This window comes from Protopterus annectens, chromosome 3.part1 (genome assembly GCF_019279795.1).
Source record: "Protopterus annectens isolate FY-2018-M chromosome 3.part1, PAN1.0, whole genome shotgun sequence".
NCBI lineage: Eukaryota > Metazoa > Chordata > Ceratodontiformes > Protopteridae > Protopterus > Protopterus annectens.
This window is the reverse complement of record NC_056732.1, coordinates 723,967,722-723,991,931: the sequence shown is the minus strand read 5'-3', so window position 1 is coordinate 723,991,931 and position 24,210 is coordinate 723,967,722. Positions and strand designations below refer to the sequence as shown.

The 24,210-nt window shown below is 36.4% G+C and overlaps 1 protein-coding gene across 2 annotated transcripts in view; it reads right to left on the bottom strand.

Moving 5' to 3' along the window:
* Positions 1-2,257: 2,257 nt before the first annotated feature.
* Positions 2,258-24,210, bottom strand: part of LOC122798272 (Y+L amino acid transporter 2-like) — a 711,221-nt gene continuing 689,268 nt past the window's right edge. For both annotated transcript variants that reach the window (XM_044067079.1, XM_044067078.1), the window contains one exon: positions 2,258-2,886. In XM_044067079.1, coding sequence (XP_043923014.1) covers positions 2,813-2,886 — 74 coding nt within the window. In that variant the 3' untranslated portion in view covers positions 2,258-2,812. The remainder of the gene's footprint in view (positions 2,887-24,210) is intronic.

Below are 24,210 nucleotides of genomic sequence, written 5' to 3'. Positions count from 1 at the left end.
ACAGTGACCCCACATTTTGTCCCATTGCTTCAACCACATAATCTAAAAACACAGCCTATCATTCTAAGGGTTGACAGCAAGCTGCATCCTCTTGCTCAGGACCCCCCCCCCCAAATTAGGTGCACAGCATGATTTTGGTGCTGTACAGACTAAATTCAATGTTCTCTGGAACTGATGGCTGACTAGTCATGACTGGCATGTCCTCAATGTGTTCAGCAATACCACTAGATAAAGGTGCTATAATAGTGAGAGATGTTTTAATGGTGCAGACATTTATGTTTGGGTTACTTTTTTGGAAATGGTTCTTCATAAAAACTTAAGTTTGAAAATTACAGGCATAGAAGAAGGGGTCAGCAATGGCTTGGAGTCTGCCTTCAGGATATTAATGCCCTTGGTTCCCAAGGCACCAAGAGACAGCAGGCAGTATGGGGGGATCAGCAGCAGGCCATCCTGTGGGAATGTCAGTAGCAGTAAAAATATAGTGCACAATGAAAGTGCTTGTATTACTGGTGCATGTGGACCATTACCCCATTCACATTGTCTGGGGAACATTACCAAAAACACATACTTGAGCATAATTGTGACTACAGTAGAATGCAGGATTTTCTCCATGATGTAGCACACTTTTACATGTTGTACTTACATAAGCATGTACTGTACACCAAGCACAACACACATTACTTCCCTTTCCCACCAGCACTCATTTATTGAAGTTGTGGGCAAAGCACGGCGTACTTCTCTTGTTCCACAAAACATCTGCAACAGCCATATGTCTCTGCAGCTGACTGTCACTTCAGCCATTGTCACTACTCAAATATACCACAGAAAAGTCTCTCCATCTAGCAGCCTGAACCTTTGCCCTCTTATGTAGTAGAGAATCTCAAAAAGGCAGTTTCAAGCAACACACATGAGCTCCCTAAAGACAGTCTCCAATGGAGAGATAAGCCACATCTCTTTTCCCATATCAAAATAAATAATGAGGCACATGAGGCCAAGAAAAAGGAACAGATGCTCACTTCAGTATGTATTTCAAGAGCTCAGGTACTTCTCCATAGGAGGGTCATCAGACATGGAGGGGGACTTATTATCCTGGTTAATATCTAGTACTGGGGGTCTCTGCCTCTTCAGACTTTTAAAAGTTAAAACAAACATCAGGCATGTAATGAAAAAGCACATTTAATTTAAAAGCCATAGGCTAACAGTTGTGTTACTCCATTGCAAAGGACAGAGGGTAAACATGCCTAATGCCTGATTAAAAATGAGTGCAGTGTCAAAATGATGGGGATGTCTGTTCTACCTGTGCAAGGCCTATAGGTGGCATCACACCTAACTCCTGAATTAATGCCCCCCCCCCCCCATGCACCAAATCAGCTATTTTCCATCACATTCATCTCTCTGTTACACTCCTGAGTGTCTTATCCACCTGGTATGCATTGAACATTGCATTGATGAAGTCCTTGAGTTTCTTTCATGGCTGACAATGACTAATGGAGTTGAAGCAACTGAAACTGTACTTAAAGTCATACTTAGTACCATGCAGAAAAGAAAAGAAAAAAAAGATCTTGTGGTGGACCCCATTCACAAGCAGAACAGTAACACTTTACAGAGAGTGAAACTAAGAAACTGCCAATGAATACATGTTAGCAGATCCAAACTGAGCAATTCTAATGAGCTGGGGCACTGAAGACACATTTGCAGGTTTCTTCAGTACAGGAAAGCTGTGCAATTGACAAATAAGGAATTTTTACACTGTACACGAGACTTTAAGAGGTGCGTGAATGGGAACAACAGGAACGTAGCCAATTAATCTACCAGCCCTAAACAGCCACTGAAGAAACAGCAAACAGTTCAAAGTAGAAAACATTGTATAAAAGCAACAATGACACTGTAAACTTTGTGAGTGGTAAAGCAAACCGCACTCCTATACTGTGCACTAGTGCTCCATAGCCTTTATTTCTACATAACACACCTGATAATAAAATGCATGTCACTACATATGCCCTTTGAATCAGTCATTCTATGTTGAGCCCAAACATGGACATCTTACAGTCTTTTGTTAGTAGTGAGTCTAGTCACTTGCAAGCAGCACCTCCATGTGGGTTTCATTCCAGAATCTTTATTTACCAACTATGTCCTTTAAGTAACAGTATTCCTAATTATATTAATTTAAAAGCAGGAAATCACTATACTGTGAAACAGCAAAGATTGTTTTCATTTAAATGTCTACATCACAGACAATTAATGAGCTAATAGTGAATACAAATAAACAAATTACCACAGGTTTATTAGAGGCAGCACACTGAAACTGTTAAATTAAAACAATAGACTTTACTATTACTTAATTAAAATACAACTCGTGTTTGCCATAATCACTGGAAGTTAGCTATGTTTTAATTATAAAACAAGAACATATACTGTTGCAATTAGCAGGCTCTCTACTGCAAAAGGTACTTGCAAATTGAATTATGCCAAAAGGTATACATTTTCCCTATACAATCAGTGGCACTAAAACAGGTAAGTGCATATAAATCCCAACAGAAAGGGCTACATGACCACCAATGAACAACAGATTTACTTCAACTGTAAATAGAATGAAAACTATAAAGTATTTTGGGAATCGGTGCTCTTCACATTACCTTTGTGTACCATTAAAGCATTAGATGCTTTCAAATTTCTACAAAAATAAATATTCAGAGTAAACTGAACCATTAACATCATTTAACTTCTAAAAATGTGCATTGATATGCATACTATTACAAAGTAAGTAAAAATCCTAATTCCTTAAGGCTACGTATCCACATTAAGTATTTGATTACATTTCTTTTCTATCTTCAGAATCCACTGCACAGCACAAGCACATCTTCTGAACATTCACTGTGAGAAAACCTGCAAAGCAGAAAGACAGAGAAAGCATAAATACTGTGACAGGAAAGCATTAAAAACTTAACATGCTCAGATAAACAACAAACAATCCAGACACAATATGGTCCAACCTGACTACCTGGTTAACGAACAGAAAGACAGTACCGATAGACTGTTCAACCACCAAAAGTCCCAGCTGTTGTGCTAAAGGAATTTACACACTCTCTTAAACTGGAAGCCATGTAGTAAGAACTGCAGGTGCTGGATTCTATGTGTATGCTTAAAAGAATGCAAAGTTAAGTAGCCCCGAGATTCGGAACAAAATATCCTAGCAAAGGTATTTGTTTAATTTTGTGGTATCCAATTAACAGTATTTTTTCTTGGAGAACTTCAGGCTGTAACAACCAAGAAATAAGTGCCAGGTCTGATGTCTCCTTACACTAACACCCACTGTATACAGTTTACTAATTTAATATTTACTGACTGGGTTGTCTAAGATGGATGACCATTTACAGAGGCAGCTTAGGAAGAAAAGGTCCATCAATGATGGAAATACGAAACAAAACTTTCAAGCATAAAACACAAAAGAAAATGCAGACAATGATCAGCAAGCAGAATAAGCTATACTCTGATTCTCTGATGTCAAAGCACAAATTCAAGACCAAGTCCTTATTACCTAAAAGATAAGCTGCATCAAAAATAAATTCCTAGAGCAACAACCACATTAGCTACCAGTCATAATGCAGAAAAAGTGTGGCACTCTAAGAAGTCATAACAAGAAAAAATCCAAAGGAAGCCTAATCTAACCTCAACAATAACATTCTGTTAGCTCAAGAAGTAGCAAAAATGAGTATAAAAAGGTATGACAGAGAAAACACAAAGAGGTGATTAAGGAATTGGGTTGTAATCGCAAAAAAAAAAAAAAAAAAAAAAAAAAACAGAAAAACAATACATGCATATCTGTGTGTGTGCGCATCAAGGGGAAACACCATTGGGTGTACACTTCAGTGTTGAAACTGCTAACAGGATCTGGTGGGTGTAGGGATCTCCTTTGTACCTTTAATAAATATCTGAACAGAAGACAACTTTTGTCTACTTTGTCTAAAAAGATTTACAAGAAGAGAGTTCCAGATGCAAAGGATACTGCAACCAAATATGCTACCATGTCTGTTGTTACTTCTGACAGTTTCAAGAAAGTAGGCATGTTTAAATAATAGACTCCCACCAGGATAAAATCCTAAGAATAATCATTAACTCTAAAGGATTTTATTGACAGCCATTATCTGGGCGAGATTAAAGGTAGGATTATAAAATGCCTGACCTTGTGAGAGCATACTACCTGAACTACTAATGCCCCATATGATTCCAATACAGGCCTCTGCAGTTCTTCAAGCCACATGAGCTAATGAGGAACTGTAGAACTTCTACCCCATTCCTAAACCCACAAGCACCTTCCTACTCAAAAACACCCATAAAGTGTACAATATAGACATTACACAAAAAAAAGCCTGACTGTATGCTTTAATATTACCAGCATATAGTGGAGCATGGCAGAGTACCAAGTATGAGTTTCAAGTGCCTCGGGTGACCATGGTGCACATGTAAAGTAACTAATGAAATGAAGCCAACCCCCATGAACACGGGTCAGCTTTACAGATGACCTATGGTTTTCCAGTGACTGAAATACAACTGGAGACACACATAGTAGGTCACCTGTGGCAGTGGCGATCCACCACTGTTCTAAATGGGGGAGCTAGAAATCTTAAAATTTTTAAGAGTAAAGAGATTGCCCACCCCCAAAAAAATTGAAGTTGCTTATTTTAGTGAATTTTGTTTTTTTTTTTGGGAATGTAGGGCCTGTCCCACTCGATAAAATCCCATGTTACTTGATATGTAGCTAATGATTTAGCTAATGCCAAAAACTCGTGTACATCATCCTGACAAGTCCACCAATGGCCAGATGCTGACAAGACTGACAGACTAATTGCCTAAAGGCTTAGCTTAATATACTACAGCCAGTACTACTTCACACTAAATCATAAGTAGTAACATTTTGTAAGACAGTTTTATAACTAGCAGCAATTCCATCTGGTAAGTTGAAGCACAATTGTTTTTTATTTTATTTTATTTTATTTATCCTTTCTTGAAAGGATTAGTCCCACTAGGCTGGTATGTTCTTTTCAGGGTATTAATACTGCTTGGGGGAAAATTTGGCCAGGGCATTGAGGACCTTCTCCTACTCTCTTCATTGTAAGGGGAATATTTTAGCTGCTGCACTTCCTGTTTCTATTCCTGGCATGGAGGCAGCTAGGAGAAGCTGTGCATTAATGGAGGGAAAAGACAGTTGTGTTGGTGATAGCAGTACGGTTCTGTCAATCGGACAGAAAACTGTTGAAATGTGAGGGGAAAGTACAAATAGTCAGCATTTAGCTAACTTTAAACCTCAAGATTCTGAAGTTGTAACTAAAATTGCTTCTGGAGGTTTGCATAATGAAAAGCTGGTTAGTTTATTGAACAATGGTGATCCTGGATAAGAATCTGAGATTTCATGGTCAGATATGATGTACATAGCTTTCAAAATGGACAGTGAGTTGGGCAGAAAGGAAATGAGTCACGAGTTTGATGAACATAAGGTTACACACAGGATGTAATCTGGAAAAGCATATGCTGAAGTGGCAGGAAGAACAAAAGGGAATGTAAACTGTATTAAAAAGGGAAAAAAAAGGTTTGTTGTTAGAATAAGAAAGAAGAAATATTTAGATATTTTGTGCTGGACAATTCAGTGTTACATTTGGGCTCTGAAACAAAAGACAATTGAGCCTTGATTCATTCGGGGAAAGAGACATTTTGTGACTTAAAAGTTCAGACTGAAGACTTAATGGAAACTTCTGTTTAAATGTGTAAAAAAGGACCGTTACCCATGGAATTAATTTATATTTTCTGGGCAAGGAACTTGATTAAAAAAAGTGTTTGTTCAATTTTGTGCTGATGAAATTGAATTAAAAAATGTTAAAAATTATTTTTCATTTATGTGTTATTCAGTTTTTGATATTGTGAAAGTTAAAGATAACAGGACTTTATGGAATGGGGGGTTGGAAATGGATGTTATTTTAAAATATGATAAAGCATTTACAAGTGCTATATATGTACAATGTAATAGAGGAACAAATAGGTTTATGGGATGATGAAAACTTTTTGTGGGGATTTCAATCACCTGATAAATTAATGTACAAAAATAAGATTTAATCAATATGGGGAAATAGCATATGACGAGTAAGTATAAAAAGAAATACAGAATATGTAAAAGTGAAGGGCATTTTTGGTTGGATTGTAAAAAGAATAAGCAATATAATGCTGAACAAGATGAGAATATTGTAATGTCTGAAAGTAATGCGGGAAAAGGTGGAAGGTATTAATGAAAATGAGGATGAAGTAATAAAAGATGACTTAGGTAAAAATGTTATATTTCAGGAATATGAAGGTAATTGTACTGAGATTGTTGAAAATGAAGAAATATGAAAGTGATACTTCAGAGGTTTGTGAAGGGAGTGTAAAGGATGTTAGGAAAAGAAAATTGATGGGTGCTAGGGTAAGGATGAGGAAAAGATTTAAAAAATATCACCAAAGATTACAAAGAAAGGTGAGAAGTAGTTTTAGATGTGTTTTACGTAATGAAAACAGTGAACAATCTGATTCTGAGGTTCAGGGAGCTGTACATAAACACATACAAATATATTCAATTGAGGAAAAATGAAAATATAAATACTTCCTTTGAACTTTAAAAGGAGGAAAAGTAATAACTTTAGAGTGCTTCCAGTAAGTGTGAATAGGATTATTAATATTCTAAAAATGATAAGATTATTGGAATGCTGTGCTAAATGTGATATATGTAGCTGGTACTCTTACATAGAATGCAAGATTCCTGACAAGTGAAGGAAGACTGCAAACACACAAACTGTGAGGTGGAAACATAAGAAATTTAGTAAGTGAATGTTGTTCTGGAGTGACTGTATTGTGTAAAAACAGTAAAATATTAACACTGGAAATGATGGGAAGATTATCTGTTGTGGATGTGAGGTTGGAGAATATGTGTATAGAATTATAGCATTATATACCAATAGCAAGGAAAGACAGAATCTGTTTCATCACACAGTAAACTATGTGGTGGTTAACATGACAATTATTAATGCAGGGGACTTTAATTGGGACTTAAAAGGATAAAGTGAAAAGAAACCTAAGATGCTACAAATTATAAGAGGTGATACAATGTGGTAGTTAGCTGTGGGGAATCAAAGCAAATGGATTTATAGAAGGGGCAATTGGATCTTAAATTGATTATTTTGTACTATCCAAAGGTTTGGATTTAGCAGATGGTGACACAGTAGAGACCACGTTTTCTGATCATTCAGCAATATGAAGTGATGGAAAACGAGGGATATATTAAAATATGAATGGGATTAAAAACATAAATGAGACATTATGGGAAAAATTTGAAGAGTAGGAAGCATTGCAGTTATGGAAGGAACACATAACCATTATAACCATGAAGGACTTTTATAAAAAAATTGGTCTGAATGGTGGATTGAATATAAAAAGATGCACAAAAAGTGTTTTTATTTTTTTGTTTTTTTTTAATGACAGGATAATGTAAGAAAGGGAGGTACAGTGTAGTGTGGAAAGATGTACAGTAATGTAATGGAGAACTGAATAAAGATAAAAGTAAATGTTTGGGTGATGCTGTGAAAACTGGAGTAGTATATTTTTCAAAGAATGAAGTCCCTTTGTTAGGGATAAAATCTTGGGAAAAATTATGTAGTCATGATGCAATGGATGGTTTGATAAAAGAAATGAAAGATATATGTCTTATGTTGAGGACTTACAGATTGGCATTCAAGAAAAAGGTTTATCTGGTGAAGTCTGTTTTAAAGTGGAAAATAACAGGGTCTATATTACAACAGCAAAGAGGTGTTTAATCGAACACCTCTTCGCAGACACATATAGAGCGAATGCACTAAAGCGTGAATGCTCGCTTGGCCTTCCCTGTGTGTTTGCCCCTTTCCCCACTGTAGTGCGATCTCGGAGTTGATATATTTAGTTAGGGGGGTGTGGGGGGCACATTGTAATGTTTGAAAGTGTGCGTGTTTGTGTGTTAGTACTACCGATTTCTTTCCCAGGGAAAGAAATCAGTGTTCTGAGCATTCGCTGTATATGTGTCGGCGAAGAGGCGTTCAATTAAACGCCTCTTCGCTGTTGTAATACAGACACAAATAACATATGTCAGCATATAGCATAATGTCAAATGTGTATATGATCCCGGAAAAATATGAAAAAGAAACTGTGCAATTATTGTTTTCTTTCATAAGGGGGTTTAAGATTAAACTCAATGAAAAAAAGTATGTTGCACATGAGTGAAGATGAAGGGAGAATTGGGGTTATTAAATCCAATTTATTCTACTGTTTTAAACTTGGAGCATTAAACTGGGTAAATGAAGAGAGCGATAAATTAATAGTGAACATGTTTAAGAATAATTACAAAAAAATTTGGGAAATGAGAATAAGAAAAAGGCAAAGATTATACAAATGAAGAAATTAAAAATTATCAAGAAAAATACCAACACAGAAAATGAAAATACAGAGTGACTATAAGGATGTGGTATAATAATGTGATGAAACAATATTATATTGTAAATATATGGAAAAGTTTACTAGAAAAAGTGATAAAAGCAATTAAAATAAGGAAAAAGTAGTGTACTAAGATTGCAGAGTGTCAGGATTTCCTATGGGGACTAGTAATAAATAAAGCAAAGAGGAATAAGACATACAAAAAGAATGTTTAAATAGTGTCTATTTTGTAGACAGGAAGAGACAAAACAGCATTTTATTTTGAAATGTAAAAGCATGGTTAAACTCTGGAAAATGTTTTGTTAAGATTTTTTTTTTAGAATATTGATGTAAACAAGATAGATGTAACATCCACACGTAAGCATATTCATAAAAAGAAGAACAAAAGAATATGTGAGAAGTGCAGATAATTTATTTTATGCAATATGGGTTATTTGGATGAAATTTTGTTTCATGGGAAATGGATTTTGGCTGATATAGTGTGAAAAATTAGATTATGGTTGTGGAAGAAGGCGTAGGGGGGGGGGTCAATTACTGAAGAATAATAATGATAGTTTACAGGAATGTTTAAATATGTACCTGTATATTTTGTAAATATGTAAATAATGTTTTATGTTGTGTTAATTAAAGGACCCCTACTCTTTTTAATAGGTCTTGTGACATCTTTTACATCCAGCTGAGCAACTCAATTGATCTACCTGGTGTGGGAATAAAACCCACAGCCTTCTGCAACAAAGGTGAGTGTACAACCTATTGTGCCACTGACATTGATACATTTGGCAGACCTGTGACTTAAAGTTAACTTCTGACTGCCTGCCACTAACATTTACAGTTTAAGACAACACTCAGGGACACAATGTGCTTCCCTTCTAAACCACAGATCAGAAGTTTACTAATGCAGCTTCTTCTTCCCTTTGGAAACAGAAGCACTTCTGAATGATAGTTTCAAATGTTACCTGGAAACATACAGGGTGGGGATGTTTATTAAACATAATAATGCAAAAATAAAATCCAGGTCGCAAGAAATGGAAATATGGCACTGTACACTACAAAGCAGCTATAAGCCAGTAGCATAAAAGAGTAAAGAAAACTAATTTGACTACAGCTAGGAGGAAGACTGGGAGCAGGGACATCTGAACACAAATACAAGAAAACTAAATCATATATATAACTGTAAAAGTGTATCGTTAAGAATGAGTTCCAACTTTAATGCGTGTTACTTTAATTCAATCTACATTAAAAGGTATATTTTGTATAGGATAGTAACTATGTATTCAAACATGGGAAGTTATCCAAGTGTGTTAATGGTGACATGAGCCTGTAATTACAAAATGGAAATCTCTGGCTAGATGCTTATGTCAAAAATAAAGGTTATTCTGTGTATCAGGGCTGCACTGGAGTTGGACATGGATGGGAGTCAGTGTGGAAAGGTGGAGGGTAAAAGGAATTCTTCATATACATTAAGACACGTGGGAGGAACCAGAAAGATGTAGTTTTTCTAGAAGAGTGCATGATAAGTTAAAAATGTACTAAATAGAAATAATAAACATGTTCTTCACTTCCAGTTCTACAGGGGAATAAAAAAGCAGAATACCACTACAATATAGCTGTGGATAGACATACTCATGTTATAGCAGGGGGGAAACAGAAACAAGCTTTTAGACTCTTGATAAAATAAAGCAGAGTATCTAGAGCATCTGTTTCTTGAAATAAAAAAAAAGTGAGTTGAGGAATTCCTAGGTGATAACTTTCTTACAGTTGACTAACAGCATGTTTTCATATGCTGGAGGGTCTACCAGTATAATGTGAACCATTTCTATGACTGGCCATTACTGGAAAGGACTAGGTGAGTTCTGTGGACATGGTATACCTGACATTCAGAAAGGCCTTTGACACTCTACCTTCCAGGAGCTTGATGAAAAAATAAAGATCATGACAAATGGACCCAAAATGGTGAGACAGAGAGCGATAGATAAGAAACTTGCTGAGCAACATAGTTTATTGCTAGGGTCAGTCACACAATGTACTGCTGTCGGCTATTACACTGGGGATGCAGAGAAATTGAACTTGATTAGTGATAACAAAAAGATTTGTATTGGTGGCAATGGATGGCAGGACCAGTTTCTAGTATAATCTAGTGTGACCTAGCAGTGTGCAGACTGTATGTGGTCGCTGGGAAACATTACAGAAAGACTAAGTGTGTGTATTTTAATGGACAGAATCCAGGTGAAATCAAGCATGGAGCATATATGGAGGGCTGACCTGAGGGAAGACTGACAAAAAATAGGCTCCGAGAGTCACAGTCATGCCTTAGGCTGAGTTTTGTAATATAATATGAAAACACAGCAAGGAAGGGCAGTAGCATTTGGAATATATAGCTAGCAGAGCATACTCTATATAAACAGTCATCTTATTACTCAGAGAACTGGAACAGCCGCATCAGGAGTGAGAACTGGGTAGGTTTCTGATAACTATACAGCTGAAGAGTGGTCTTGTCAGCTATTCAAATGAATATGGAAGAAAGTGTACAGGTTAAAGTGAGAGACTCAGCCTTTCATGTAATAGCTCCACAATTACAGAAATGTGGACAACAGTTCAGGCAAACTGCACACTATTTCAGATGGCAAATAGAAAGGCCAGAGTTGAAGACAGAGGGAACGACTAACAGAAGATTTGGGTATGGACAACAGCTGGATGAGGAGTTGTGTCAGACCAACTCAGGGAAACATTTCAGAGAAAGAGAGGTGTGTTAGTAGTGACTGCATTGACAGATACTGTGGGAGGAAACTGGAGCACCTGGGGGAAACCCACATGAATGCAGGGAGGACATGCAGACTCCACACAGAAGGCAGCTTGTCTACAGAAAAAAGTTTTAAACAACATTTAAAATATCTTTACTACAAAAGTAAAAAAAAAAAAACACTCCCATTTTAAGTACATAAAAGTCAAAAGACAGTCAAGGAAAATACTTTGTCCTGGCTCAAAAGTACTTGTTTCTCATAAAAAAAATCTAAAACAAGTTAAAAAGTAATGTGGAAGCTTTTTCTTCAAACAGAACTTAACTGCCCAGCAATGGGATATTAGCCAACTGTAGATCCTCAAAAGTCTGCAGAGGTGCACTCTTCTCAGCAGCAGGAAAGCTCTGAAGGGCTTGGCACCCAAACCTTTTTAGTTAGCTCAACTTGAGCTTACTAATTGTTTGAGAGTACTGAAGGTGCTAGCTTGGCTGGCTGTTATATACTATGCAGAATACAACCCCATATAACTTAGACTGCTGCAACAGTAATCAATATGAAGAATATATTTGCTTTACATAAATGGGAAGCCTGTTCCAGAGAAGTAGTAGTTTCTGAAACATATACATGTCTGTCCACAATGTCTTACCTGTGTTGCAGCTGAGGTTGAAATCCCTACTTCAAGTGTTTTTGATGATATTTGTTTTGTGAATGTGCAACAGGGGCATTAAGGTTGGATCAGAAGATGGCCAAGCATACACTGCCCCTTAACAGTCTGTAGGAGACCAAGTCATGGACAAGGCTTTCAGCGGGTCAGCATAGGACATGCTCACTTCACCTTGTATTCTTTTTGTGAAGAATCTCTGCAGATGCTCCACTTGTAGCATATGCCTGGTCAGGTAAATACCAAAAGGGGCACTGTATTCAATGACTGATCTAATGATGGTTGAGTACAATAATATCTTTGGACCTTGATGGCATACTCTTGCTTATAAGTTGCTCAACACAGAATGATTTTTTTTACTACATTAGACACATGGTAGTTAAAGGCCAAGTCACTGTTGACATGTGTTCCCAAACAATCCCTGACCACTGAGTCTACCCTTAGGGGTGTGTTTTCAATGCAGTAATTTACAGGGTTTGCAGTTTTCCAAAAGAGACCATTAACATTTTGGCATTAAGTTTTAGACCATGACTGGCACCAGTTATTAGCCCGTGTTGGCCTTCTTGGAAGGTATTTGTGTCATTGTGGGATTATGCGACTATATCTAGTTTACAAATTGTCTGTGAACTTACAGGACTTTGATTTTAACCTTGATTTCAGAGAAGTAAATGCCACACAAGTGGCTCCAGTAGTGAGCCCTGAAGGACACTGCTAGTGACCTGCTGTTTAGTGGGGGTAGACTTAACTTTACTGACTTACTGGGTCCTATCTGTGAGTCAGCTGGCTAGCCAGAGCATGACATACAATTATATCTAATATTGTGAGCTTATATCCAATGCTTAAGTGGAGTATTGTGTCAAATGCCTTGGCCAGTTCGAGGAAGACAGAATGTGCCATTTTGCCTGCAAAACTACACACACTGTTGGTGACTCTATGCTAGTTTATGTTCCAATCAACCTCCCATTCCTCAATCCGTTTTTTAAGCTGCCCACCTTTATTGTAAATTGAGCTTGATAAGTGCCTCCCTTTCTACACTGCTGTTTATATCTTGAATTATTTATTTGCCTTTCCTTCTGCTCATTTTGAAAAAAAGTGCATTTTGCCTCTCATTTTCTGTTCTACTGATTTACTTGCTTTGAATTCATTATTTAAATAGAGGTTGGAGAAAGCAGTATATTTTTACATTCTAGCAAGCTCTTTTCTGTGTTTTTTACATCAGAAGAACAGAGGATTTTCCATCTAGTGGCAGTGGGTGGTAGCCTGGTCTGTATAGGCTGGGATAGGTTGGATTCCTGCATGCAGTTGTTTTATTTGCCAGAGGGCTTATTACTCAGTTTACAATGTTTTAGTGCCTTTATAAACTCTTCACAATTGAGTGGCTCTTGGCTCATTTCTACAAAGCAAGGTACTTTTATCGAATAATCACACTTTCATAAGCTGTTTAAAGTATACACTGCTGTTATCCTGAATTGCTTATTGCCTTTCCTTAAGTTTAAGCTTGCTTGTGGTAGCATTTCTCTGCAAACACTTTTTTTTACTGTGCTTTTACTTACTGTGCTTAGGAGGAATGGGATTATTCATCTAGTGGCAGTAGGTGTTTGCCTGGTCTGTCTGAGTTGGAAGGCACACGAAGGGGCTCTAAGTATAGTCATTTTATTGGCCAGAGGGCTCAATAGTCCGTTTTCTGTATTTCCTGTGCTGGTATAAATTTTGCACATTTGCATGGAGCTGTTGGCAATGCCCATGTCCTACACAGATGTCAACATCTAGAAGCACATTCTCCCTTTAGAACTGCCTATAATGCAGTACCCTGTAAAGCAGCAAATATAGAACAAATACCTTGCACACCGACAAGCTTAAAGTAGCTGGTTATCTAGTTGTACACTTAATGACAGTACTGTTAAATTTAGTATTTTATAGCCTAGTCTGCCTCCTACCCTCTTCCGTAAAAGAACAAATATGCATTTTATAATACCTTTATATAAGGGATGTTTTACTTAAATTGTATTAATTGACTAATCAGGTGATTGTTGAACAAACAAAACCACGTAGTAACAACTTCACTAAAGAAACACAAAGATACCACAGTGGAAATCACGAATAATGCTGTATAGTCCCAAATAATGTAGAAACAGATTTAATATGAAAATTAATAAAGGTTAAGCGCTTTTATCTATATGCTAGACTTCATCAGAACATTGACAATATGAGTAAAAACATTTAAATATACTGTTACAACCAATAGCAATTGAATATTCAAATACAGATATATCTCATTATATCACTTCCACTTAGTGAATGTTAGAAAAATTGTGAAAAAATTGTAAAAAATTATGAATAATTATAAAAAATAATTATAAAAAATAATTATAATAAGTTAAAACCCCTCCCAACTGATGTATTCTACATCCTAACTTCTAGAATTGGTTTGATTGGTATATTATCATTAATTCCTGGCATGGCGGTGGCATTTAACAATATTTGCCATCTCACCTCCTTTTCGCTTAATAATGCCTTCACATTTCCACCCCTTTGATTGGGGAATAATACTTCCAATAAGGCAAACTTAAATGTTTCACATCCTGGGCTATCTCTAATATGTCTATATAAGGCGTTATTGACATCACCTTTTTTGATAGCATATAGGTGGTCATATATCCTGTCCTTAAAATGTCGACCAATTTTACCCACATAAAATCCCGGACAACTGGTGCATTGAGCGAAGTATATAACATTCTTGGTTTGACAGTTACCTGTCATAAAATGTATCCTGGTTTGACACTTGTTACTAACTTGTATTGATGGTTCCTCTAATATAGCAAAACATTGTTTGCATCTCCCACATTTAGTAGTCCCTGTCCTGCAGGGTTTTATATGTGAGTTGCCAGTATGTAACCTATTTTTCATGTTTTGCCCCATCTTATTCACAAACTTGGGAACGTTCCCTACCAATCCATAAATTTCAGAATCACTTTTCAAAATGCTCCAGTTGTTGAGAATAACATTTTTAACATCTAATGTGTTTTTATTGTAGGGTAAAATACACGCCTTCTTAAATCCATCAGTGGTAGTGACATTAAATTGTTCGTTACCTATACCCAACTCAATGCCTAACAAAGGCTTATATTTTCTGCCCCATTCATTTATAACATATGCCACCACATCATCAACCACTGCAGTGGGGTATCCTCTTTCTTTAAACAATGTTCCAATATACCCCAATTCATGTACCATTTCCTTGTAATCTGAAGTCATGCGGGCTGCTCTAATGCACTGCCCCTTTATTATATTTCTGTTTTGAAAGTTAGGATGGCAAATGTTGTATTCCAAATACGTGTTACTGAAGGTATCCGTTCTAAAAATTCTTGATTTAAAAACTTGAGTAGTATGGGTTACGTATGTAACTAGATATGAAATACCTTCTACACTTGTCTGGTAGGTGAATTTAAGGAACATACTTGTGGTATGCAGGTATTGAACAAAATCTTCCACCTCTGCTACGTTCCCATCCCAAAGAATAAACATGTCATCTAAAAATGGAATATAACAACTGATGTTTTTCATCCACTCACTTTTAAAAATGAACTCCTCCTCCCAATCTAGTAGAACAAGATTGGAATATATGGGGGCACTGGCAGCACCCATTGCAACACCTTTGTTCTGCCTATAGTACTCTCCTTCAAATTATATGAAGTTGTAGTCAAGTACTAGGCTCATGAACTCACTAATAAGTGGTGCTTTCTCCCAATCTAAGTTTGTGAATTTGCGAATACTGTTAATAAACCTATCCATGCCTTCTTCCCTTGGAATACAAGAGAACAAATTGACCACATCAATAGTGACTAGAATTTGATTTTCCTTCCATAAAGTTGGTCTCAACCAACTAAGAAAATCCCAAGAATCTTTTACTGTGTGTCTGGTCTTTTTGTAAATAGGTTTTAACTAAGTATCCACAACCTTCCCGAAAGGTTCGGGAAGGTTGTGATTTTTCTGCCGGAAACTATAGGTCTATAGGGAGGATATAACATATTCTTGTGTATCTTTGGAATGCCTATAATGGTGGCCAACAAAGGATATTCAACTTTCAAAAACTTGTATAGTTCATCATCTATCCTTTCTTCCAACAAGTATTCCTCTAATGAAGCATCTATATGCTGGTAGAATATATGTACAGGATGTGAAACATTTAAGTTTGCCTTACTGGAAGTACTATTCCCCAATCAAAGGGGTGGAAATCTGAAGGCATTATTAAGCGAAAAGAAGGTGAGATGGCAAATATTGTTAAATGCCACCGCCATGCCAAGAATTAATGATAATATACCAATCAAACCAATTCTAGAAGTTAGGATGTATAACACATCAGATGGGAGGTGTTTTAACTTATAATTATTTTTTATAATTTTTTATAATTATTTTTCATAATTTTTTACAATTTTTTCACAATTTTTCTAACATTCACTAAGGGGAAGTGATGTTATAATGAGATATGTCTGTATTTGAATATTCAATTGCTACTGGTTGTAACAGTATATTTAAATGTTTTTTACTCATATTGTCAATGTTCTGATGAAGTCTAGCATATAGATGAAAGCGCTTAACCTTTATTAATTTTCATATTAAATCTGTTTCTACATTATTTGGGACTATACAGCATTATTCGTGATTTCCACTGTGGTATATTTGTGTTTCTTTAGTGACTAATCAGGTGACTTATTTAAATATATTTAATTGCATTAATTGACTAATAAGATGACTTTTCAATGAGTATTTATTGATGCATTTGCTTTGAAAGATTGTCTGATGAAGCGACCTTGCTGTCGTGAAAGCGCTTACCTGTTCTGTTTTTTATAATAAATTACGTTTTTTAGCCTTGTAGGTTCAGAGCTTTTATTTTTCTTTTTTGGGCTTTTTTATTGCACTGTCCCGTACTCTGCTTTTGTTTTTGTTCTTTAGAACAGGACATTCACAGAACTATTTTTACCTCATTCTATTCAAAAAAATTATTTCAAAAAGCACTTTTCTGTTACACCCTGTTGTTTAAAAAAAAAAGCATTAAAAACCTTTCCTGGTAGGGAAGGTTGCAACTGTAATTGGAAACAAAATTATATGCTATTTAAGAATCCAAGTCCACATCAGATTCGAGGAAAACTCCTTTATTGAACCGCTTTGGCATATGAGCTCTGTAACAGTATTATGAGCCAGATTCTTATGTTTATACACTTAAGACAATGCAGCTTGCAAAAATAAGTTTTGTCAAAATATCATTGTCTAAAAACTGTAATAATGCAACCTCATTGGTACCTTATTCTGGCCTATGTGGATTAGTCCCTTTATGGAGTGAGTGACGACACTGTATGGGTTCAGGAAGAGTTGTGATTGGGTGAGGGGGAGAAAGAGGTGTGTTCAGACAAATACTTGTGGTGGAAGAACAGGGAAAGGCTACATTTAAAAAAAGCCACTTTTTTATTAAAGTTTACTAAAACATGTATTTTATTCATGTAAGGTACAGGGCCTTACCTGTGCCAGGATGGCAGAGCTTATAATTATTATTATGACTATCATTTCAATGTTCGAAGAACCTTGTTGTGTAAAAACCATATAGTGGATGGGGAAGTCCGAGTAATTAATCATTTGTATTTTTACGTTTTGAGCAAATGTTCTTTGACAGGCAGGAAAACCATGGGAAGAAAAAAAAAGGAGGGGGTAAATAGAATTAAAAAGAATTAGATTAAACATTAATCAACAAGAAGCCAGAAAAATAAAACTTTAACCAGACTAAGGTTAAGAATTGTATCTCGAGGCAGTCAGTAAGAAAATGACTGAATTAAACCAGATCCGTGGAAAAAACTTAAACAGAATTGAATAAAATTTAATCCAACTGACTCAAGTTTAGCCAAAACAAGAGCTGTAGCTGTGGAGTGAATGAAGTAGGGGAAGAGGAGGCAGGTGCTCATAGTGTGTTACTTCGAAATGCGGAGGTAGACTGATACAGAATTTTTCATTGCTGGAAATTAGAGATGACCTATGGAAAAAAGTGGCCAATATACTTAAGCAGTTGCAAATAATCCTGGTTCTGAACTGTTTAATTCTATAAAGGATCATGAGGGACATCAGGTGGGATTAAAGAGCATCTAAATGCAACTTAACCTAGAGGCTAGCATAAAAATAACCAAATGAATTAAGTGAGACCCACATATAAGGCATTAATTCATAAAAACAATGTGCAGATTTTTTTTAGGGTGAGATTAATTATATATCCAAAAGTGGGACAGACATCGTGAGCATAAAATTTAAAGTAGAAGTTTGTGCCAAAACCATAAGGGCTTCTAGTACTGTCTTAAATTGTTAAACATTGTACGTTGTGAGGCGGGGGGGTTGATAAAGAAAAATGAGCGGAGAATGTAATTACAAATGATACAGGTGTACAGCGATCATTAACCTACTAATGAACTAATAAAATGTTCTGAACAAAAGTAAAAAAAAAGCAGAAGTTATAGAAGAACCAGATCAGAGTTCAAAATTTTAAACATAAAGTATCAGGGCAGTGAGTAATTTAAAAAAAGTTTCTTTTTTGCATGATAACTATTGAAAAAATGTGATAGAAAAATAATTGAGATAAAAAATAAAAATACAACTAAAGTCCTGTTATATTTTGGTTGCTAAGGATAAAGATTAGATCCCTGATAAAGAGTGGAGTAGGGCGTGACGTACACTTCTAGAGACTGAACTCCAAGGCCGAAGGAGTCAGAAATGGGGTCCACATTGATGGAAACTCTAAGTAACGGTGCAATGGAAATGACTGGTCAAAAGAAACAGTCAGTTGAAAGTAATCATAATTAAACTTTCCTGCACGATTTAAACTATGCTTTGGTGGAACCGAGTTTTTTTTTTTAATATTAAGAACTGTGGAGGGACTTAAAGTAAGAGAAGAGAATGGGGAAATTAGAAAAAATAGAAAAAGAAGAGAAGGGGGATACTAGAACAGTAAACTAATGAGAGAACCATCTCAAAATCACCACAAGCATAGGGCATACAAAATTATTAACTGAATATAAGTAAATAATTATATAGAAGAGCAATTCAAGCATGACATACATACAAAAGCATTTAAAAGCTAAAAAACATGCAATAAATTTGAGAGCGTGAACCAGCGCTTTCACTATGACCTTCGTCAGATCTGCCACTATCATTAAGTAAGGATCCAAAACTATACTAACGTAGAAGTATCTGAAGAAATAAAAATAGAAACAAATAAAAGGCAACATAATAATATATGTACACAACTGAACCAGTAACTGAAAGAGAAGTTGTAGAAATAACTGCAAGTGAGAACCAGCACTTTTGCGATGAGCTTCATCAGAGCTGCCTCTGTTATTAGGTTAGGATTCAAAATATTTTAGTGCAGAAGTATCTAAAGAAATAAAAATAAAAGGTAAAATATTAATATATGTACAGAATTGAAAATGGAATAGAAGCTGTAGAAATAACTGGAAGAATAATTGAAAAAAAATATATATATATAACTAAAAAATAAGTGAAAAATAGTTTAAAATCATATAAAACTAGTAATACTACAAAGAGTACACTTAAAGCACTCTTATAATGAAGGTCCTAGAATCAAGAGTATTATACACAGTCTAGTTATAGGCATGGTGGTGGAGCTTCCTGTGGTTAAGAAAGCTTGCTGTGGTAGAAGTAGTTGGTGTTAGGTCACTGGAATCCTGAGTGATTACTTATCAAGCTGCAGTATCTGCAGTTGGGGGTCCACATGGGTACGTCTCATTAGGTAAGTTGGGATAAGAGATTGGTGCCATACTCATCCTTTCCATGATATCGCTAATGTTCCTGTTTCTTCTTATGTTGAAGATGTGTCTGTATGCTTCTTAGAGTGGGGTTATTGCAAGCATAATCCAGTTATCCTTTATGATGTTGCTGATCTCTTTATAGTCCATGGAATATGTGATTGTCCTTTTTCCTTTTGTTGTGGCAGTTCTTATTCTTCCAATTCCTTCTTGTGGTGTTCTTGTTGGTAGGAAAATCTGGGTTAGAATTCCTCAGGAGGGAAATGGGATCCAGTATGTCGATTATACATTTCTTGAAGTAACCTTGTGCCAGAAAGTCTCTTTCCAGGTTTGCCATATTTGTCAAGAAGTCACTGAGCTCATTTTGAGGCTCTTGCAAGTCTCAGTCCCAGAAATTTGATCATGTTCTTTTTGGACCGATAATGGTGCATACTGTTCCTATGGAGCAGTAGATTCACTCTGGTAGGCTTCCAATAAAGGTTGTTGGACAATGTGGCTGTGTTTTCTGGCTTTGAGATCTGTAGTTCCAGGAATATGGCTTTGGTTTTATCGTAGTTGTTTGTGAAATTTAAAAACTTCATGGAATTCCCAATGTGCTAGAAGAAATTCAGCAGTTCAGATTCTGTGCCATTCCATACGATAAAGATATCATTTATGTTTCTGTAATAACCCATAAGTTGAAAGAAGGGTGAGTTGTGTACGTGTTCTTTTTCCCATTTCTCCAGTGCAGTGTTTGCTAGGCTGGGTGCCACTGCTGTCCCCATTGCAATCCCTCATTTTTGCTTATAGCATTTGTTGCTGAATCTGAAAAAGTTTCTGTAATAATATCTGCAGGAGGTTACTAATGGTTTCTGTGGCCATGTCTGACATTGCTTCTTGTTCTCTGAGGGCTTCACTTACTCCCCTAATGCAGTTAATCATTGGAGAGTACGGTGTAGACAGCCTCCATGTCTATCGTGACTAAAAAGGAATCTGTGTTGACCAGGACATTTCAGATTTTCCTAAGGAAGTCTCTAGTGTCCAGGATAAAGGAGGGGTTCCATTCTGCTAATGGCTTAATCTGCACCTCTAGGTAGATAGAGACATGTTTAATTATGCTGCCACTGCTAGCAATGACTGGTCTATACATAGGGTCCGAAATGTTTTTGCGGGCTTGGGGATGCTGAAAAACTGTGGGAGTCTGGATTCTGCTGTGGTGATAAAATCTAGTAGTTGATCACTAATCAGACCTGCATCGCTCAGTTCAAAAACATTTTTCTGTTATATTTTCATATGCTGCTTTGGTGTGGTTGATATCCCATTTTTCATAATAGTCCTGGTTACCCAACATCAATCTGGTTTTGAAGTTGTAAGCATCTGTGCCTGTCACCAGAATTCCTCCTCCCTTGTCTGCCTTAATGATTCTTCAGGTTGGGTCAGAAACATAGTGTCAATGTTCTCCATTCCTGTGGTTTTAGGTTGAAGTTTTTCTTAGGGGGTCCTTTTAGTATTTTCCTGATGTCTGCTTCACATTTTGTTTCAAATGCTGATATTGTGGGGTGTGGGGTGCACAGAAATTACTTGGTTTCTTCCATTTCTCTATTCCATTACTTTTCTTCTCCTTGTAGTGAAAGAAAATTCTTAGATTGATGTTCCTTGTAAGATGTTTCAGGTCAATAATGGTCTGCACTGTGCTGCTTCTTCGATGTGGGACGAAAATCAGGCCTTTCTCTAGGATATCCAGTTCGGTGGTAGTCAATGTTTTTTTGGAGTGGTTCCAAACTTTGCTTCTGTGTTGTTGCTGGTGGTCCTTCGTAATGGAAGGTTGGGGGTGGGACTCATAGGTGTTTTAGGTCCTTTATCCCTTGCCAAGTCTTTTCTCTGTGCTGGGGGATTTTCACTAGTGACTGGCTTAAGCTGGGGTGGTAGGTCTCTGAGTGTTGATTCTGTGGGGTGGACACTGGGGAGCTGTGGATATTAGAGTCTTGCCATTCCATGTGGGTCTGATGGTTGGGATGGTATCAAGGGTCCAGTCTCGTGGAGTTCATGCCTATCTGAAAATCTGCCTGGTTGTCCTGGATTTCTTTTTCTTCCAGTTGTCTCAGCGGATTAGGTGTGGGTGCATTGATCTCTGTAGGTCCAATAGTCATGTCTCCTCTGCTTGGTGTCTTGTGGGACTGTGGGGGGGGCTTGATCATAGGTAATTATTTTCCCTCTTATTTTTGTCTGGTGGGAAAAGTGGTTGTCTCGGTTCAGATATCTGTCTAGTTTACGTGGTTTCTTGTTGCAAAGTTTCAGTCTAGTTCTTGGATTTTGGTGAGGGTGGGTTTTAGCTTTGTTTCCTTGTCTTAGATATTGTTTAGATCAGGTTCAAGATTTTCCAATGCTTGTAAGTAGAGTTTTTGCAGACTCCTATTGTGTTTGAGGAGGAAATTGACCAGACTGAGACCTGCCTCATTGAGAAGATTCTGCCATATTTCATTCAGTTCCTCATTCTGGTTCCTACATTTCAATCTCTTATGTAGTTTCAGGCCTTGTGGTACTACCCTCCTGTTAAGGCAGGTTTTTAGGTACATCTCTTCCCACTGTAGACTCTTGTAGGCCAGGAGGTTTTCTTTGATTATAAGTAGTATCTGTTTTTTTGTTCTTTCCTGTGTCATATTGTTGCCCCTTCGAGGACTGATTTGGTCATCTAGGCTCTGTGAGACCATGATGTGCTTAAGTATAGGATTATGCGTGTTCACGGTAGTGAGCAAGAATATTCGAATCTGGACAGCTTGGGGGTGCAAAGTGCTATTAATCCTACAGAATTGGGGATCCGAACACCAAATTTATTTCAAAAAGCACTTTTATGTTGCACCCTGTTTATAAACAGCATTAAAAACCTTTCCTGGTGGGAAGGTCACAACTGTAACTGGAAACAAAATTATATGCTATGTAAGAATCCAAGTCCACATCAGATTCAAGGAAAGTTCCTTTATTAAAGTGCTTTGGCAGACGGCTGAGTTAACAGTATTATGAGCTGGATTCTTGTACTTATACACTTAAGATAATGCAGTTTGCTAAAATAAGTTTCATCAAAGTATCATTGTCATTGGATAAAAATTGTAATAACTACTCATTGGTGGCTTATTCTGGTTGTGGGGATTAGTCCCTTTATAGAGTGAGTGATGACACTGTATGAGCCCAGGAAGAGTGGTGATTGAGTGAGGGGAGAAAGAGGTGTGTTCAGAAGAATACTTGTGGTGGAGAGTACAGAGAAAGACTACATTTAAAAAAAAAACTCTTTTTTTATTAAAGTTTATTAAAACATGTATTTTATTTGTGTAAGTTGCAGGGCATTATTTGTGCCAGCATGGCAGAACTTATAATTACTATGACTTTCATTTGGGTGTTCCAAGAATCTTGTTGTGTAAAAAGCATATAGTGGGCAGGGAAGTCCAAGTAATTAATCATTTTTATTTCTACATTTTGAGCAAACATTGAGTGTGAAAACTGTGAGAAGAAAAAAGGGGGGGGGGGCTAAATAGAATTAAAAGGAATAAGATTAAACATAAATCAACAAGAAGCCAGAAAATAAAACAGTAACTAGCCTAAGGTTAAGAAATGTATCTCAAGGTAGTCAGTAAGAAACGACTGAATTAAACTAGGTCCATGGAAAAAATTTAAAAAGAATTGAATAAAACTGAATTCAATTGACTCAAGTCTAGCTGAAACAAGAGCTGTAGCTGCAGATTGAATGAAGTAGGGGAAGAGGAGATGAATGCTCCTAGTGTGTTACTTCAAAATGCTGAGGGAGGCTGAGAGAGAATTTTTCACTGGTGGAAATTAGAAGAGCCGAACTATGGAAACAAGAGGCCAATGAACTTAAGCAGTTGCAAATAATCCTGAATAAACTTTCCTGAAGGGTGCGAGCTATGCTATGTAGGTTCTGAATGGTTTAATTCTATAAAAGAACATAGAGGGACATCGGGTGGGATTTAATAAAAGAGCATCTGAATGCAACTTAACCTGGAATCTTGCATAAAAATAACCAAATGAATTAAGCGAGACCCACATATAGAACATTAATTCATAAAAACAATGTGCAGATTTTTTTTTTTAGTGTGAGATTAATTATATTTCAAAAAGTGGGACAAACAATGTGAGCATAATTTTTAAAATAGAAGTTTGTCCCAAAACTGTTAGGGCTTCTAATATTGTCTTAAACTGTTAAGCACTGCATGTTGGGGGGGGGGGTTGTAAAAGAAAAATGAGTGGAGAATGGAATTACAAATGATACATGCCTGCAGTGATCTTTAAATCTAATAAAATGGTCTGAACAAAAGCAAAAAAACAAAGTAATACAAGAAGCAGATCGGGGTTAAAAACATTTAAGCATAAAGTATCAGAGCAGTGAGTAATTTAAAAAGTTTTTTTTGAGTGACAACTACTGAAAAAAATGTGATACAAAAATAATTAAAAAAATAAATGATTGAGAAAAAAAAATAAAAATACAACTAAGGTCCTGTTATATTTCAGTTGCTAAGGATAAAGATTAGATCCT